Source organism: Neopsephotus bourkii, unplaced genomic scaffold, assembly GCF_033783945.1.
Source record: "Neopsephotus bourkii isolate Nb327-2 ecotype Australia unplaced genomic scaffold, CSIRO-AGI_Nbou_v1 NB_86, whole genome shotgun sequence".
NCBI classification, from domain to species: Eukaryota; Metazoa; Chordata; class Aves; order Psittaciformes; family Psittacidae; genus Neopsephotus; species Neopsephotus bourkii.
In genome coordinates, this window is record NW_026900603.1 from 117,252 (window position 1) to 137,662 (window position 20,411).

The 20,411-nt window shown below is 37.7% G+C and overlaps 1 protein-coding gene across 1 annotated transcript in view; it reads left to right on the forward strand.

Annotated features, from left to right (window-relative positions):
- Nucleotides 1–20,411, forward strand: part of FRMD3 (FERM domain containing 3) — a 114,083-nt gene that overhangs the window by 69,613 nt on the left and 24,059 nt on the right. The window contains exons 3-4 of the mRNA XM_061355161.1: nt 5,797–5,839; nt 13,883–13,961. Coding sequence (XP_061211145.1) covers nt 5,797–5,839; nt 13,883–13,961 — 122 coding nt within the window. The remainder of the gene's footprint in view (nt 1–5,796; nt 5,840–13,882; nt 13,962–20,411) is intronic.

Below are 20,411 nucleotides of genomic sequence, written 5' to 3' on the forward strand. Positions count from 1 at the left end.
GACTAAATATTGCTTGCTGAGGTGGAGTTAAGATATTCATAGCATTTATTCATGTTTGATTGCTCCTTCTTTAGTGCTCCTCTTGCAAACAGAGAGCCTAGATGAAAAGCCTCTTGTGTTGGAGGAGGGGAGAGACTTTTCACTGAATTCCTTGACTTCTGGTTTGTCAGGTCCCAAGCACTTGCCTTTGCCTTGGCAGGTTTTTAGGAGGTGAGCTTTGGTTTATGCCAATCTTACACAGGAGTCCATAGGGTCATCAAGTCTACCTCTCTGGAGATCTTCAGAAGCCACCTGGACACATTCCTATGTAATCTGCTGTAGGTGACCCTGCCTTGACAGGGGCATTGGACTAGGTGATATCCAGAGGTCCCTTCCAACCCTAATCATTCGGTGATTCTGTGATACACAGATTCTATGGCCAAATGTTCAGCTGGTATTAGAGGTTACGAGTCGGTTGAGCTACTCCAACTTACATCATTGGTGTCTCTCTGAATACTTTAATAGGAAAAACAGAGTGAGAATTTGGAAATTTGTTTAATAAATTCCAGCTCAGAATCATACAAATAGTAATTCTATTTCAGTGTATGGTACCATTTCAGGACCAGATTCATTTTTGTTATAATGATGAATGTTGTTTCTTCCTGCTTAGCTTGTGCCAGAGCCAATGTCCTGATTTTTGGAGTAGTACAGAGGAATGGCTCCTTTGCTGCAACAGGACAATATCAATATTGGGGAATCAAAGAATATCTCAAGTTGGAAGGGACCCATAAAGATCATCAAGTCTAACTGCCTGCTTCTCACAGGACTAAAACCATATGATTCAGAGCATCATCCATATGCTGACAGACTTGGTGTTGTGGCCACTTCCAGGGGAGCCTTTTCCAGTGACTGACCACCCTCTCAGAGAAGAACCCTTTTCTAACATTCAGTCTGAACTTTCCCAGATGTAGCTTCATTCCGTATCCTTGTGTCCTAAGTCAACTAAGCAGCCACTAGCAGATATTCTTGGTATAGAGGTTCCTGAAACCAGGAAGAAATGATGTCAGCCTCAGGGCATGAAGAAGGAGATATGCAGGGTGCCCTAGGTTGTTTGTCATCTGTTGCGCTGGTGTAGAGGGGTATCTAGTTAATTCCAGTGTCTTAGATTCCATTAGCTTTGGATACCGTTGCTATTTTTTTGAGTCTGGCTTTTGGCAGTGACCTGGTACAAGTCACTGCCTTGAAGCTAAAGCAAATTAGTATTGATTTTGCTTTTCATTCAAGGAAAATTTTAGGTATTCATTTTCAAGATTAATATAGGGTTGATGTTTAAATAAAATTAATTTTGTTACTTTTCTATCAGTGTTTCAGTGCATATCTCCATTCTCCTGCTTTCTTCTGTCCATCGAGCAAAGTCCTCAAATGCTCGTTAGAGTAGTCTTGTGATGTCTGCAGGTTCTCAGGTTCTGTTTTACCGTATGGATATCTGAGCATTGACTAAATATTGCTTGCTGAGGTGGAGTTAAATATTCATAGCATTTAGTCATGTTTGGTTGTCGCTTCTTTAGTGCTCCTCTTACAGAGCGGCTAAATGGAAAGCCTCTTGTGTTGGAGGAGGGGAGAGACTTTTCACTGAATTCCTTGGACTTCTGGTTTGTCAGGTCCCAAGCACTTGCATTTGGCTTGGCAGGTTTTTAGGAGGTGAGCTTTGGTTTATGCCACTCTTACACAGGAGTCCATAGGATGAGGAGACTGAACCACACGTTTGCACTGTAAGGAGACTGTTGAATTTTAGAGGAAGAACAGTTGGGCATTTTCATGACACCTGACCCTTTACAGGGACTGTAAAAATAGATATGTGACGTTGTGTCCTCTTTCCTCCCTGCATCTTATCCTAAAACCCTTAACTCTGTGCTGTAGTGAGACCAAGCTCAGTCCTGTCTGAGCTTCTCAGTGAATGACTGTTCAAAACAGGTTGTTGACTGAAGTATCTTTACTAAAAGGGTATCAGTGTTTGTGGAGTTAAACTGACTTTCTACAACACTGTTTTTATCTGTACGTGGTGTCCTCGCTCGTCTTGAGCTTTTGCTGTGGAAGCTGGTAGAACATCAGCTGCTGAGCATTTGTGGGTAAGCAAGAACACACCTGTCCTTGCTAATGACTAGTCAGTGCCACTTAAAGGCTGAGCAGAGGTGAAGGCTGTATTTACAAAGTAAAAACTGCACTAGTCTGAAACACAGCATGTAGTCGCAGTGAAATATGAGTCAGAATGCAATTCTCAGCATATTTTAGGATCCCAGCACCGAAAGTGATATCCATAATAGTTTGCTTACTCACCACTGATGCTTGAAGCACTGAGACTTGTTAGCTATCCCATGACTGACCTTCAAGATCTCTAGGTTCTTTCTTTGCTTTCTGCTTCCGTGAGGACATCTGCCTGACCATCTATGTGCCCAGCTCCTACACAGATGTCTTTTGGCAGAAGGGATTAGAAGTTGGCAGTGCTGAACAGGAATCTCCTCAAAGGATTCTTAGATGTTATCTGGATTAGGATCAAAGTCTTATCTACTCCGTTGGGCAACAACCGTGTTACTAACATGCCATCATTGAAATAGGAGGCTCAGCCTCTGCAGGAATGATTTCTGATGATCATTAAGTACTGCCACATAAAAAATCAAGCTGGTTTGAGGGTGTAGGCTATCATCCAATTAAAGCAGTCCTTATGGACAACAGTGTGAAATACATGAGGCAAAAATGGAACTGTAAGGTTGATGGGTTTTTCCCTTCCTCTAGTTTGCACATTTTACTCCATGGAGGGAAATTAAAGATTCTGTCTGTGGTTCCAAGTTTACATCTGACTTGTTTTGTTTCTCTTTTTTTTTTATTTGTCTTATAAATGAGGTGCTATCTTTACAAAAAAATTGGAAACACCTATGGTTTGTTCCTGCAAGGCAGTGTGGCACACTTTAGCAATGACATCTTTCTGTGGTGGAAGCATTAAATGCTTTTAAAGTTTGGTCTGAGAACTCAAAATGTTGTATTTCTTTTTGTCTGAGGATTTTTTTTTTCTTTCTTTTCAGGAAATTGTTTAACAAAAGATTGATACATGGAAGGAACATTTTGCAAAGCCATGTGCTTTTCAATTGAAAATTCCTGCAGAAACCTTTGGACGAATTTATAGGAACTTTTATCTGGTCCTAGCTGTAAGAGCTAATTAATCTTGGAATAAATATAGCATGAATACTCTAGTGTAGAGATGAGGCACAATTATTAATTATTAGTCAGTGCTGTAAGGCTGGAAGATAAGTACTCAGGGGAAAATCTTTCCTAAAACTCAAATTGAAATATGCAAACAAATATAGGGGTGGCTATTTTCAGAAGTACTAGCAGTGACTAGGTGTTTATCTTCCCCTGACATTCAGACAGCATTAAGCACCTAATTGCTGTATCTTAGAAAATGTCCACAAATTATAAAGTGACTGCTTAGTTTTCTGGAAGGTTCATTTGAATTTCCTACATGTCTGCAATCTTCCACCAACAGAAGGTCACTACAGAAATCTGAGCTTCTGAAACCTGCCAGTTCCTTGACCTCCAAGTGAAGGTCTAGACAGCTTAATTGCTCGGTGTCTTTTCAATCCATTTTTAAACTATGAAAGCCAGCTCTTAGTGAAACATTAGAAACAGTTTGCTTTCAGACATGTTAGCTAAATCTGTGTTCTGGGGGTTTATGCAGGAGGAATTTCATTCACGTTTCCCCTTTTCATTATTCATGAATTAGTCATTAATTGCGAGGGTTTAATATTTGCAAATTGGGTGTTTTTATTAATACCTGACTTTTTGTTAGAATAGGTAACTGACTTTTTCAAGCAGCTGCAGATGCTGACCTGGTCTGTACTAGTATTTCAGCCTGGCCTTTCAAAGAGAAACATCAAACAAATTGTGTTGTGCTTCTGGTAGATTACATGTGTGAGATACCTCTTACCTCTCAGTTCCCTGGGAATAATACAGCACAGCTCACTGTCTGGGTTTCTCTTTGCTGTCTGAATCTTCAGCTAGGATACCTAAATCCTGGTGGAGGTGGGACAGGTGTGTGAAGAGGTTAAAGAAAGTAAACTTGTGTATCTGTGTGTCTGGTTTCATATCTGTGAATTCATCTAGATCATTTATCTATAAATTACTGCAGACTGCATACAATTTCTTAACTTGCCTAACCTATTTATGAACAGCCCTCACCCCACAGTTATTCGGAGCAGAATTAATAAATAATGTATCTGTGTGATCTAAAAAAGAATGAAATGAGCTAGGTATTTCTGGTAAGTTGGTGAAGCACTTACTGATTTCTCTTTTTTGTTTTCTTCTTTCACCCCCAAAAAAGAGACATACTAGAAAGAGGGAAGATGTGAAGAAATCGTGTGGGGTTGTTTTTTGTTGTTTTCAAGTTTGTTGTTTGAAGTTTGGTGTTGTTTTTTTTTGGTTTTTTTGTCTTTTGAGCAGTGGTAAGTAAGCTTCAAACAGAAATACAGGGTAGTGCGGATCACCAGTATTACTGTAAACTGTATGCAGTAGTTTCGGAGCAGCCGTAGCATATAAGCTGCAGGTATTTAAAACTGTTCTTTCCATGTTATTTGTTTTCTCAAAAGTTTGGTTCCAGAAAACTAATTTAAAGTTATCCCTGATTTTGACTGAAGTCTTGAGATACCATGATTTTTAAAATAATAATTTCTGTCACCTATTGACAATTCTTACAAACTGTCTTCCCTGGCCTTTTTCTGTAGCAGAATTACTGTAAGTTATGAGTAAAAACAGTAGCTGATGTAGGGTATTCTAAATATTACATGTGGTTTAAAAAGTACTAGATTTTGTAGGACTTCAGAGCTAGAATAAAAAGGGTTAAAAATGAAACCCCTTAGTGCAAGGCCTTCCAGTGTTGATTATGCTTATTAAAGCTGAATACTATGCTTTCTGACCAGCTGCTTCTGCAGCACAAATCTCATTTTACTGCGGAAATTTTTTGCTTACAGGAAAAATCCCAGTACAAATGCTGTTCGCTGTGGTTAGAAGTGGCACTTGAATATCAGCATGTTCTTTTGTCAATCAAAACATGCTCCTGAACGGTTCAGCTAGTGGTAGCAGGGGACGTGCTAAGGCTCTTAACAAAAATGTGAGCCTGGCTTTTCATCCCAGAAGAATCTGAGTTGATTTTATAGAAATTTTTCTGTCATTGCAGTCTTTCCCTGGAAAGTTAAACACCAACTATACCATCTGTACCTCTCTGTTGTGCATTCACTGAAAGTAGCATACACATTTCATGGAAAAGTACACTTTTTCCCTTCAGATTCTCCGTTCTTGCTAGAAGAGAACAGTAGCTTGTGTTCTGAAGCTGTTGACTGAGAATACAATATTTTTACGTGCTTATATAAGACCTGTAGAAGACAGCATTAATGAACAAACAATATTAACGTTTCTGAATAGTCTGTCCTACTGGCCCAGATGGTCATATTTCTAGACAAAAATGGCTGAAAGTGTAAGTCTGAAAAGTCTGTTGCAAACTAATCACTAGAGAATGTCTTTTAAAATTTATCTTTAAAATAAAATATTTGTCTTACCTTGAATGTATCTACTAAGCAGTGGTAAAACTAAATACGCTTGTACAGTGCAATTCCAACATTACAACAGTATGGAGGTGCTTTTTCAGCGTATATATGTCTCAGTGAAACAAAAATCGTACTTCCTATTTTTGGTACCACATAGCTGTACAAGGATGTTGTTGTCTGATGTGATCTGTATTAACCTCTGCTCTCTGCTTTGTCTTTCCAGCACTGGCTTGAGCCCAACAAGTCCATCATCAAGCAAATGAAATGTAAGTGTTGAGAGTTCATGTTTTAGAAATGCCCAAAGGTTTTCCTGTGCAAAAAGTTTTCCTGTTACACAGTAACTTAGAATATGTTTAATTTGTTTCTTGGTGCAAATAGGCCCTGTATGTCCTCTCTAGGCTCCTAAAAACTCAGGGTACTCTCATTACACTGTCACAGTGCTCTGCACATCAAGAGCTTCCCCTTGCTGCTCAGAGCTAGAGGCAGAGGTCAGCTGATGTGTGTAGGGTGGCAGATCTGGTTGGAAGACCTGTACGTTCTTGGCTCTTGTTTTCAGTCAGATGCCACTGGGAGATGGCAGTGAAATGTGGAATGTGGCAATCTGGTTCTGGGTCTTTCTGGTTTGCTCTCTTTCTGCTGTCTCCTACTTAGTGACAATGCAGAGCACTGGTTTGAGATTACTGTTACTGTCCAGCAAACTCAAGTGCTGCGTATTACTGCTTGCACCCAACAAAGTGAAGCTCATGTTTCTTGTTGCACTTTGCATAGGAACATATTCAGGAACTCTGCCACCAGATGTACCGAGGGTGTTTTGATTTATTCAGAACAACTCTACCTGCACAGAGATGGTGCTTAGATATGATTGATGCTACTCCATAAGTTCCACAGATTCACTGATGTGATGGTCTTATCAGAGGACTTGTGTGGCTTTTGGGTAACTACTAATAAAAACTCTGAAGAAAAAACATCTAAGAAAAAAGAAAAAAGAAGAAAAATGATCATGTAGGAAATAGCAAAACAGAATGCAGCTAGTATGAGATTAGTTGTCACAGTGAAAATTTTTCAACAGCAACAGCAGCAGAGAATGAGATGGTAACAAAGGAGTTTTGTTATCAGCCTTAGATTCAAGACACAGGACTAGAATTAACTACTGTGATTGGCTTTTTATAAGCAATTTTAGGTTAATACTAGTGTAGCTTAACTATATTTTTTGTCACAGATAAAGGACTTCAGTTGCTACAATAGCCCTTTAAGGAAACAAAACATATATGTGTGTGTATATATATATATATATATATATATATATAAAATGCATGTGTAGAATTAATGGAGATAACACGTAAATACATCTTTTTCTCCCACAGGTTTCAAGGACATTTTTGTAAGCATTTCACATCAGGAACCTCTTGCTTTATTTTTGTAAAAATATTCTGTATTAATGTAGAAAACTAAATTTTTAAAGGCACACAAGGTTAATTCATATTTTGTCTAAAAATACATGGTTTTCTAGGAAATGGTTTAGACTCAGAAGAAGAAATTAACCATATTCATTTGGAAAGCATCAGAGCCTCAGGTGACACAAGTGAGGACTGAAATTAGAATCAGGTGGAAAGTATAAAAACTGGAACCATGAAGTGAATGGTTAATAGAACATACATTATGTATATATGACTTCTAGGAGAAATGGCTGTTGACAGTGATTGTATGTAAGAATGGACATTCATCTCCTCTGCTGCAAGAGTAGGTTATATTAATACTAATGATTCAAAGTGTTCTAAATTCAGTTGAATGCTCAGATTTTTATAGGATTATGGCAAATTTGAAAATTTGCTGCATGGTTGATCTCAGCTACTCTTTGTGAGGAGCTTCATTTTCCCCCAGCACAATAACAATTTTTTCAGTTTATTCGTACACCTCAGTATTGAAAAATATACAGAGCAGAAAAGGAATGATTTGGAGTAGTGTTCTAATACAAATTTCAGTAGGTATGAGATTTCATGGGCCTCAGTAGCATATGAATCATTCAGGTATAATCCCTCTACATAGGCTGTACAGAAATCACAATCCGGCAGTTATATGATTCTGTTGGTGGGATAGGATGTTGCATGCTTGAAGTCTTCGTGGGCTCTTGTGTGGTGCTCTACCATTTTAATTTCCTTAGCTTTGGCAAAGATTGTTTTAAACTCATAATAACCCTGGGATATGACAGAATCTTCCAGAATATTTTTAATTTTGTCTTAATCACATATGAAACCTGGTTCAACAGAGAAGAATTAAAACATGTCATTTTTTTTCTGTCAATCTCTACCTTTGTGTATTCCACCTTCCCTTGAATGTTTGTGTCAAAACATGACGTGTAAAATCTAGGTCTAATTTTTGCCACTAATTCTGCCAGAGAGTGGAAATTTTAGGCTCTGAGAAATGTCCTGAACCACTGCTGGTCTTCTTCTACAAGTTGAAGCCACTTACTGGCCAGTGATTGATAGCTGTGAGCACCATGCTTACAGCAGTGTGTTGGAAAACTGAAAGGTTGCATGAGATAGCTGCAACTTTGTGGTTCTAGATAAAGACTTCCGAAACCTGCTTTTCTATTGTTTTGCATGTTTTTGTGTATGCTGTAATCTCCTAGATGCTGGCAGTAAAGCTCTTTACCATTTGGCCATCTTACATTTTTTACTTATTTTCTGTCTAGGAATGTCTTGGTGTAAATCCTAGTGCTGGTCACATCAGCACTAATGTTTAAGCAAAGAACAGAGTTTTCCCATGCACTTTCCCTCTCTCTGTTTTTCAATAATTTTGAAGGTTATTCTGCATAATAAGTATGCATCTATCCTGTAATCTGCTTTGTGGGAAATGTCCAACTCTATGGGTTTTGATCTTGATGACAGAATCAATTCTGTTGCTTTGGTGTGCAGTAGTTCAAATTTCATGTTTTCCTTGCTGCTTTACATGTCAGTTGATCTGAGAGAGTAATGCAAAAAGGATGCTTTCCTGTGTCAGGCCACTGGAATTTGTTAATTTCCTGAATCTCTAATGCTATTATAAAGTGTGAAACAAAATGGGATGAATCAGGGAAAGCAAGAACCCGGATGCAGAAATGGGTTGTGCAAAACCTCCTAAAGATTCTTAAATCTCAAAGTTGTCATCAGTTTTTGTGTCTAAGTGCAAATGTAAAGAGTTTATTCAGATATGAGGTTCATAAATCTATGCACAGTGAAAACATTAAGATTTGTGTGATTCTTCTGGTGTTACTCCAAATGATGTATATTGTTTATGTATGATTCTTATTAACATGCTTTAAAGCATTTTTATAACTGGTTGATGAAAATCCACCTTTCTGTCTTTCTTTCTCTCCTTTCTTCCATCCTTCCTTCCTTCCCGTATCTCTTATGCATGAAATAAAAACACTGAGTAGTGTTCTGTCTTAAACACGCTCACCAAGTGATAGGGTCAAACAGCTGATTTGTTTGGATAAGTGGAATATGGATATGGAAACAGCAATATATGTCTCACGGTGCCCCAGAGAGTAATGATTTTTTTGGTCTGGTTTGGTCTCTTCCCCCCCCCCCCGATGTTCACTACCTTTTGGTAGGTATAGTGTAGCTCAGAGAATACATAACATCAAAGAGAAATGCAGGAAGTTTTCTGAAATGTCGCATTCTCAGGGCTATGAAGATAATTAAAAAATCTGCTTTTGGCTTTCAGTATCCATCTGAATCCATGTTTAATAAAAAAAACAACACTGCCAGTAAAGCTCATTACAGAACCTAGTATTCATGCTGGATGAAAAGCAAGTTGTTAAAAGCAAACAGGAAACCTACCCAAAAGCAGCAGATGAGAATCTGTCCTTCTCCCTCTTTGGTTCACAATTCTAAAACTTCAGCCAAGTTTTTCACCAGCTTTTTTTTTTCTGTTATTGTTTAAAAAACAATTTTTCTCTTACAAAAAGGTAGTATTTCAGTTTATCTTTCTATGAAGAAAATGTGCATATTTTCTTAGGCTTATGATCTACCTTTTGATCTACACAGAAGAAGAGTGATTCAGTGGGCTTTGCTTAAAAATGAATGCATGGAAGATGCAGTCTCTTATACATTGATACCTGTGCCTAGGGGTGCAGGTCCCGTCTCCCCATTTGTTTTGATCAGGGTATTAGAGTTTTGTTTTTTTTAGCTAGGAGATCCTTATTGTTTCATGTATATGGGGTAGTTTGTCTTAGTTGAATGTAACTGAAATAAACCCTGAAGACACATCAGTTGCCTAGAAAACTTCCATTGCTGTATGTGTAGTTTCTTCATGAGGTTCTAGGTCAGGACTGGTCTGAACATTTGGTATAATTTAAATGATTTTATTCTTTTGCCTTCATCTTTTATGTTCTGCTAGCGCATAAACTGGCAAATTAATAGCCCTATTCAGTGGAGTTTGCAGTCAGTACTATTTTCCATGCTAATGTCCTTTGCAGTTACTGTAGTTGTGAATATTAGTGAAAAAGCAAAGCCTGTGATGGTAGGAAATTCTGACAAAGCCTTAGGCATTTCACTGTACTGGCTGCTCCTTATCTGATAGGTAAAGGACCAGTCTGAAAGAAAAAGCTTATAGGTGTTCTAAAACTAATTATATTCAGGCTAGTTTTGAAGAAATGTCCCTCTGTGTAAATTGAATTCTGTTTTGGGAAGATTTATTGTTAATGTTGCCACTTTAATGTGCAAGTAAGTAGTAGAAAGTAATTTTGCTTTCAAGGAACCGAGGAACGGTCTGGCTTGACAATCTCATTTCTTGAGCTATACAATTCACTGCCTGTCTTGCTTTCCACTACAAGAATATAGTGAAGGAGAGAATATGAGGTTCTCATGTGTATTTCTCAAGTGTTGTAAAATCTGTAAGACAAAACCCTTACTAAAGGTCTACATACCATCAAATGTGTGTTTGGAGGAACATTAGGCTTACGATCCATTTTAAAATGGAGAAGAAAGTAGATAGCTGTGGGGGTCCCTTCTTCTTCTTTCAAGTGCTCATTCTTTTGGGCAGGTTTTCTAACTGGGAAAAAATAGAACAGAAAAAAGAAGATCCTGTTTCACTGTGTAGTTATAGGGTACCTTCTATTTCATTTCCAGAGATTAATTGGATGGAGGGGATCATATTATTTTTAAAATTTCAAATTGCCATACTTGCAGCAGTTGCTGAGGGAAGACCTCTGTTTGACAGTATGCAGCAGCCTTGTTTTTTGTATTGCTAGCTGCACTACTGAGGAGGAATATTGTTACAGAGGCTTGAGTCTAGGAAATGTTTCAAAGTAGGCTTTAAACTACCTTGCCAGATCTTGCCAATCTGCGTATTCTGTGCACTGGTGTACACTTCTGTCCACGAGGAAAACATTTCCTGTTAACTGCATCTGGGCTATTTTATTTAGTCCAGTGTATGCTGTCCTTTCCTCGCAATGATACTTCATGCATACAAGGCAGCTGTTGTTTTTCTGTGATTACCACAGGCTGCCAGAATATGGCTCTTCTGATATATATGTATTATTTTTACCTGATATCAATATATTTTTGTATATTAAAAATATATATATATTTTATATTATTTTATAAAAAGAATTTATAATTCTTTTTACCACAGCCAGAAAATTTAATCATTTCATTGGCATCCAAAAATTTAGGTAAAATTCAATACATTTTTAGAGTCTTGCATATGCTTGTGGTAGCTAAGGTCCTGCAGAGGCACGCACTAGCTGTTCTTATGTCTGCATCCCTATTTCAACCACAAACTAATTCTAATATTCCAGGACAGGTAAAAGTTTTTTTTTTTTTGTTGTTGTTGTTTTGTTTCCCTTTTTTTCTTTTTTTTTTTTTTTTTTGAGGAAGAGCTCTTGCTCAGTCAACACTGGTTGGTTCTTCAGTCATGTTTTGTGAGTGCAACCATATTATAAAAGTCCAAGTTTTATCCCTTGCTAAGGGATGTTATTGCTAAGAGACAGAACCATCAAAGATGACTTACATTATCTTTTGCTTTGTCCAGGCAACATGACTCCTTAATCTCTGGATGGCTGTTTTCCTTTCTTGGATATTGAATTTGGTTTACCGTCTAGTTTGCCACTAAAGGGCAGGGAGGACCTAACAGTGTTCTCTGTTTTTCAGTCTACGTCCAATTACTGTAAGACACTGTTGCAGTCATGTCTAAGCAGCTGAAGCCCACAGAAAGCAGTCTTGAGTGTTTCTCTTACCCTCAGAGGACTTGATTAGCTTGAATGTTCGAATCATCTCTAGAGAACAATTAAGGCTTGTTTTTATTCCTCCACTTCCTCTTGTTTGTTTCTAATTGTTTCCTTACTTTCTGTTTTTTTCCCTGTGTTTTTTATCTCTTCATCCCCATCTCTTCTGATATTTCTCCTTGTGTTTTCAATGAACAATTATTTAAACAAGTAAAAAAATCGTGAAATCAGCAGTTTTTGTTGAGGCTGAAAGTAGCTAAAAAAAGTGCAACGAGGTCTTGAAAGGGAAAAATATTCCTACATTGTCATAAGCAGTCAAACCCTTCAAAAGACACCTACCATAATGAAAGATGTAATGCATTTTTATTTTCTGTTGCTTTTGTACATCACATGGAACTATGTGATCTTCAGTCCTGAGTTTCTGGAAGACTGCAGCATATATGTAAATACTGCAGTCAGAGTAGCTTGAAGAGGTATCATGTTTATAGAACTAATTTGCACATGCAGTTTATACAAGTCAGTGAGCAAGTAAGCTTAAGGAGATTGTACAGTAAAATGTTGTGGTATCTGTATGATTACTTTTATATATTATAATGACTAAAAAGTAATCCTCTGTTTCACCTGTTCTCTTCCTTCATTTTCTCTGTAATTTTCTTTGCCCTGTTCTTCAACCTTCCGTTCTCATGTGAAAGAACCCTCTCTTCCAGATTTAGGAAGTTAGATTGACTGAGTGCATTCAGGATACAATAAGACAAGGGACTTTTGAATCTAACCAGAATATTATAATTCTTACTTACTATGAAGCAAAGTTACGTGCATGCTTTAATTTAAAAAAACCCAAAACAAACCAAAACCCAAACCAAAACCCACCCAACTAAAACCCCAACCCCCCCCTTAAAAGGAAGGGTCTATAAACATTGAGTACAGTTGTAAATATGCAGAAAGTTAATTTCAGAGTTAAATATTACAATAAAAGGATTATAATTTTGCACTCAGTTCTGTAGGACACTCCCAAATGAGCACAGTTATTACATGTTCCCATTTTGTTTAAAGCCTCAGCTTTTCTTCTATTTCTGTCCACCTAAAAATGGCTGTGAGGGTAAACGTTTTGGTAAAGGACCCCTGCCCAGCTTACTTTTCCCCCCACACTATTTACCTTTTGAAGATGTGGTTATTTTCCTTCTCACTCCAAACTGAGAACTGGAATGTAAAACATGAACACTACCTGGCTACAGATAGTTCTGAGGGCTCTGCCTACCTGCGTATTGTGCGTGATGTGACACTTTTAAGCCTTTTGCATCGTTTTCACACATTTTGGTGGGATTAATAGTCTTCAGTTTGTTTTCTGTCCCTTCTGTGATCACTGAAAGATCAACTGGCCTAAGATAAGGTAGTATCTTGAATACTGTCACAGATACAACAGTGCGATATAAAGCTGTGTTCATTAATGTAAAACTGAGAGATACTGATTGCAGAACTGAAATAATTCCTGTTACTAGGTCTTCTTCTTTGGTTGTTTTTTTTGTTATGATTTTTTTTGTTTTTTTTTTAAAGAAAAAGGATTGTACTTAACGCCCAGTATTGTTACTATAGCTCAAGAGTAGGTAATGTGGTCTTACTAAATACTGTAAACAATAACAGTTCTGTTGTCTCTAGCTTCATTAACCAAATTTAATTAATGGGTTCTTCCATTTTGTAGTCTGGGTATTATCATTGTCAGAAATAACAAGTATAGGTAACACCTTTTGTATCTCTTTGTGACAAGATGCATCTGCTTCCTGTTTATAAAAAAAAATAGCAGCACAAATGTTTTTTGTACTTCCTATATCAAACAAAAAGTCTTGTGAGGTGCAAATCCCTTTATAAATTGATTTGCCTAGGTTAGGTCTATTTTGCACATGCTTTGGCCACCTTTGTCATATATTCTCTTCGTATATACATATATATATATAGTGTTTATTGGTTTATTTGAATCGCTGCCTGATGTTTCAGAGCTAACCATCACACCAGCTACTTTTTAAGACTTTTGGAGTTTATTCCTTCCAAGTGGCTGAGACAATGTTTGCTACTGTTCTCATGCTTTATCTTTATAATGTTTCAGCTCATCCACCATTTACCATGTGCTTTAGAGTGAAATTCTACCCACATGAACCCCTGAAGATTAAAGAAGAGCTCACCAGGTATTTGTTTTGTTTGTTTGTGCATTTAATGTATGTCTTCTAACAAGTTCAAAATCAGGCTGTGTATTGTGTAGGGTGAGGTTCTCACTTTTTATGCTAAAATACTAGAGCAAACAGCCATTTGCACTGTTGGTAGCTTTTTTATTTATTGTGGTACCTATAGATTTTTAAAAACAGTTTAAGGTGATGTTTTAACATACAGTGAAGTAGTCATGTTGTTGAAGAACTCTCAGAAAGAGAAACAATGGTCAAATGACTAGAGAAGGATTATTCTGACTTTTACCCTGGCAAGGATTGTGGTCTTGAGTAAGTTCCTTCTGGGTCTTAGTTTTGGTTTGCTTATTGAAATCATCTATGAAGTTTAATTCAGTAATTGCCTTAACTCTTCCAACAGGATCATGTGTAGTCCCACTCAATTTTCTCTTGTGTATATTTTTAGGACCACAACCAAGATAGTATTTTTAATGTACTGGTAGACCTTTAGGAAACTGACATAGAGGTGCAACATATTTATATTTTTAAAGTAAAGCTTTTCTGGAAGTTAAGAGTTCTTTTTTGCTTATATTGGGATTTTCCAGCTTATGCTGTAAAAATAGTCGTACGTATGTCAAAATAAAATCATACTTAACAAATGGGAGTTTTGTCATTTAGCCATTGTGACTATTTTGTTGCTTTGGGTACTTTTCAAGAAATTCAACTGGGGAAAAATGAAGGAAAACAACAGCTCTTTTGACCTGTGCATTAGCTGTGCCGTACTACATATACATATGCCTTGCCATGTTGCTAGTCAGGAGGTGCACTGCAGTTGCATGTCGCAGAAGCATGGAGCCCCTGAACACTTGTTGCGCTGACTTCTTCACTGAAGCTTTCCCCAGTCCCTGCAAATTCTTATGCTCATGAGTCACTGCATGAATGGGAGTGATCCCATTATCACTGGTCTCATTCTTAAAGTTTCAGGAACAGCTTGCATTCTGCTGAATGGGAAGTTTATAGTTTGTACAGAGCAGCTGGAACATACAGTTCACATTATAGCTATTTATCTTTGGTGGAATACTGAAACTGTTTAACTGAGTGAATAGGTTGTAAACCAGGAAATCAGTGGGTTTTCATTATTTCTTAGTCTTTGTTCTTGGATGAACATTTTACTTGTTATGAGCCAGAGTATAAACTTCCTCATTGAGGAGTCTTAATTGACCTCTTTTTTTTTTTTTTTTTTTTTTTTAAACTACTTGGATACCCTCCCAGGAGAAGTTTTATTGAAATGCAAAGAATCTAGAATTAGCCCACTGAAGTGTATTGTGCTGTCAGTATGTTTTAGGCTTTGCTGGAACCTTTCAAATTAATTTTTAAAGTCCAGCTGCTGTATGAAAAAATGTTTTATGGTCTTCAGTTAAAACCAATACTGTTAAGACTTAAAAAGGAGAAATAACTAATCTTTTCAAATGTCCACCTTGTGCACATGATGCCTTTTCATATATTATCAGCTTTATAGTTTCCCAATGTTGCTATTTGGGGCCTTTGCTTTGTGTCTGCCCAGGTCTTTTACACAATAACAAAGTAAAGGAAATGCTCCTGAAATGAACGAGTGATGTGTAGTCATGTAATTTACCTCTGAGAATTTGTTTCATAATCTAAAGCAGAGGGTCAGATTCAAGGTGACACTCTATATTGGCTTCAGTTATTTATTTTTTTCTCATATCACAGTGATAGGTGAAATTCAAGAAGAAAAATGGGTTACTGTGTGACAGAGGGAAGCAATGAAAACTTGAAAGCTAATTGGCTTTTTGGTAGATGTAAATTTTTCAACTTTTTAAAAATCTCTGTTGTCTTTAATGAGCAATCATCTTTATTTCAGTGTGTGCTTAATGTTATTTGAAAATAAATGAATAACATTGTCACCCTTTGGCTTAAAGCCATCTGTACTTCATTGCTGTATATAGAGTTAGCTGAGTCTGTGTACTAGTGCTTTGCATTTCTGCTACTCTCCATGTCTAAGTATGTAAAAAAGCTGCTTTCTTGCTTCTTCAGTTGGGTAGAAATCTGACGGGTGTCTATAGTCCCATTTAGATGAATGAAATGGGAAAATGAAATTAAGATACAGTAAGACATCCTGTCCTGGACTCTTGGTTCAGAATATTAATTAACCCTGTCTAAATCCCCCATGTGGATTATTGTCGATGCAGTCTTTGTAAAAGCTTTATAGGAATAAATCTTTAATCAAGTACCATAGAGGCCTCAAAGAGAAATCCATATATTAAAAAGAGCTGTTTTTCCTACTCTTCCAATAGCAGTATCTGATGTAAAAAAAAACCAACCCAGTACATGAAACTGTGTGTGTTTGGGGTAAATGATTTGATTTCTGTGAAAATAGTACACCATGTATAGAAATGCTATACAGTATTTAGACATCACTGACAGTGAGAAAATTTAATATTTCTCACCTCAGATTACTCCCACTTCATTTCTATCCTACCTTTGGTGGGCTGTGCTGGACTGTAATTCTGGAGTTAGTTTGTGGTTTTACAGTTGGAACTCTTTTCAGGAAATAAAGATGGCAAATTACATAGTTGAAGTTACCCGTCTGTTTATGATATTGTAGGAAAAAAAAATGTACGAACCTGAAAAAGTGTGCATACACTGTGTTCAGAGGCCAGGAGTGCCTTGGGCAAAGGACCGAGCCACATGCTTGCTTGTCGTTTTGTTCCACTGCTAAGGATGCCTGTGGATATTGTTAGTCCTGTCGTACCACTCCAGCTGCTTACTTTCATCTTCCCTCATTTTAATTAATAATCACTTTCATAGCTGTGCTTTTGAAATAAAATCAGTGCCTGCCTCTGGCTGTTAAGGCATTTAGAGGTATTACTTCTAAATAGTCAGCTGGAGTTAGGATTGTAATTGCAAAGTTACTTTCAGTGGCCATGGGCTTGTCACCCTGAGTTCTCTAGTTCGTGTAGTAGCAGACTACATGAATCCTGACTTGTCAACGAAGCCCAAGTCTTAAGGCACATCAGTGCATGACTTCCTTAACTCATCTCTTGTGTCAGCATGGATTTAGAAGATCTGTCCTTGTTTTTGGAAATACTGCTTGCTGAGCGGGACAGTGAAGCCATACACGTTTGAAACATGTTTGAGAGACCCTAAAGACACACTATTTCTTTTCAGTAGTTAATCAGGCAGTTTTTCAATGCATGTTTAAGAACTGGGATGAGAAAGTGTCAAGGATTTAACTTATTTTACTGAAATGAGTTGGCCTCTGAATTTATTTCAGGGACACTGGAGGCTTAGCAGATTGCAACACTAACAGCAAATACAGACTTTTGAACAGTTTATCTTTTAAACAGAGAGAGGTGTTCAGCCTCAGTAGAAGTATCATATTTCTCTATGCTGAGGCCATTTCTCAGAGTTCGACTTCTGCTTCATGTATGTGGAAGGTGTCAGGGTCTTCTGAGTGGTGTATCTGTGGCTTTCTAGATCTGATTGTCTAGTACTTATAGGTGGCATGGAGTCAGAACAAAGTACTTTAGTTTCAGAAAATGGCATTTAGCTGGCTTCACTGAGCATCCCTAATGAGAGTAATCGCTACTAGTTTTTAAGTAGGCAATAGCAATATAACACCAGGTCCTCCCATCTCCTTTGTTTCCTGTAAAACTGCGCAAACCTGTAAAACAGAATTTCAGTTTCTTTTCCTGTTAAATCAGCCTCTGCTCTGCAGCCTGTTTTCTGGCTGATGCTGCACATGCTTGGGTAGAGACCTTGAACAAATATGTTTTCAGTATTACTGCTAATTTCCTTTTCTGGTAATTTTCTTTCTTCTTTTTCCTTTTTTTTTTAATCTTTGTGGTACATTCCAGTTGTTTTTCCCAGAGAGCATGGTAGGCTTCACAGTGAGAGGGGATGTTTCTTTAGCTATGTGTACAGAACCATGTGCAGAGAAAAGGATATTCCAGAGTTCACTATGATGGTCAAGATTATTCTGCTGGCATGGCATACAAAGATACAAAATTGTCACAAAGGAAGTTGTAACTGTGGAGGTCATTCAATCTGCTGTGTGCACAGCTTCCCACTATGCTCTCTGAAAGCACAGGTATTTTTGCTATGTGCCTCTCTTCCTATTCTGTTATCACAGATCAGTGCCCTGGGAGGGTCCATAGCTGGGAAAGCCTGAGATGTTGTGTGTGAACAGAATAGGAACAGTTAAGAGAGTGTGAACAGATGAATCAAAACAATGGTCATAGCTGGGCACAAAATTTTACTTTTTTTTTTTTTTTTCAGGGTTATTGCTTAGGTAATAAATAAATCAGTGTTTGTTCTTTCTTATGTAATAAAGCAGCTCAGGGCCTCATGCCTTCTTATATCCAAATCTCTACGTTATACTGTATGTATAATTAAAATGAGGGAATATGAAGTCATCTGAGGTCCCAAAGGAATAATCTGAAATGCTACAGATAATACTGTATCAGCAGTAATCCATGATTATTGTAGGAAAAACAGACCTAGAAAATGGCATGGGTGAGTAGCTGGTGGAATTAACCAAAGATGGATTATTTCAAATAGCTTTCATCATGCCGTTTTTCCTAACCCATATTTCCTAATCCAAGAAGCAGTTCTTCAATCACTAGGCTGTCATAAGACAGTGTAATGAGTACTCTGGTACAAGAAAAGCAGATTAAAAATGTTTAACTGGAAATCATACAAAATGACAAAGACTTGGGGTATGTAAACATGGCAAATTCAAGACTTCTGAATGAGCTAGCTTGGGCGAGGAAGAGCAATACCACTGCATGCATGCATGCAATGCTCCACTGCTCCTATCTCAAGCAGTTGTTACTGCCTTGTGTTGGAAGAGCCTGGTGCTTTCCTTTCAGAAGCAGGAGGGCAGTTGAGACTGACAGTGCTCCAGCTGGGTTGCTGATGCTTGAATATCAAGCCATTATTTGCAAGTTGAAAAGTCTTGCAGTATGTTCATCCTTTCAAGGATGAGTGAGTATGAGGTGAGCCTGTGCTGCTGACCCCTGTTCCAGGCATCATTAGAACAGCATCATCTTTCTCTTTGGGTATCCTTGTCCTGCTCTTGCGATGTGCAATGGTAGCTATGTTTTCATGCCTCTGCAAGTCTGTTTTGGCTTTCTCAAGGCCATATTGGCTGGTTTTCAAGTGAATTTATTGTTCTAATAGTATTGGATTCACAATCGGATTGAATAGTGCAAGTCTTAGAAATGAATGAGTGTTGTTAGTAAGAGCACATAGTGCTGGAAGGCTTGCAGAAATCATTCAGGGTGGGAAAAAAAATTACCCAGGACAGTCCTGCATTTTTTTGGTGATGCTTGTGCCTATTGTAGAAGGAGACCTTACATGTTCACAGGTCCTCTTGTGACCCTCTGTAGGGAAGGAAGGAAGGCTGAGAAAGTGTAGTTTAGTTGTGAAAGCTTGCAGAATAGAATCTATACCTGAATTTTTGTGGGGCTTTTAGGTATCCAGTATCCAAAACAAAGCTTGCGACTTACTACTCCTTTGTGCTCTTGATTCATTGGTGAAATGACTTCTTGTGTACCAGTAACGCTTTTTTTCCTTCTTTTCCCTCTGTAGCCAGTGGTGTCAAGCAGCTGGCTAGCATGGCAGTTTTTCACACTTTTCCTAAGGGAAGACCGTATGCTGTAATGCAGGAACTGGCCAGCTCTGAAGCCAGAAGGCCAAGCCCATGTATTACTAGATCCAAGTAGCAGTCATCATCCTGACCACCAAAGTCAGATATTTGAGATTACTGGAAAGCTGTTATTCAAGTGACCTTCTCACCCCCACCGCAGGGCAGAAAATAAACTATTTCTGAGGGAATACTGGTTGTTGTTCTTGTTGTTTTTCGTTTTGTTTGTTGTTTTTTTTTTTTTTTTTTTTTTTTTAATATTGGTTGGTTGTTTTTTGTGTTTGGTGGTTGTTGGTTTTTTTTAATACTGTGGATCCAGAGGTTCCCTGATGATTTTGGCCATCCAGGAGGGATGTAAGTTCAGGATGAAGTTACAGGGTGCTGTTACTTTTGTGTTTGAATGCTTAGCATTACTACTTCTCTCCAGAAGGCACAGACCAAGGAGGATGGTTCTTCCTGCAGGTGCCTTTTCACATGAAAGAAAGTTGTGTGATTTCCTAAATAAGTTAACGAAGTAGTTGCTACTACTTTTGATGTTAGATATTTTAAGATAAATAGATTTTTCTCTTTTTTCCTGTGTTGGAATGAAGATAATGTTTTGAAGTGATGATGGCTATGCTCCTAGTTACTAATTATTCTGCTAGAATTTGGCTTATTACTGATTAGGTGGATTGAAAGGGCAGCTGCTGTACTCACATTACTGTGGCATGCTTATTGCCATATGTATCAGTTTTACAAATGCTGTGATGGGTTTAAGCCATGCTAGTGTTCCAGAAAAACAAGAAAACAAATAGACGCTATCCACATCC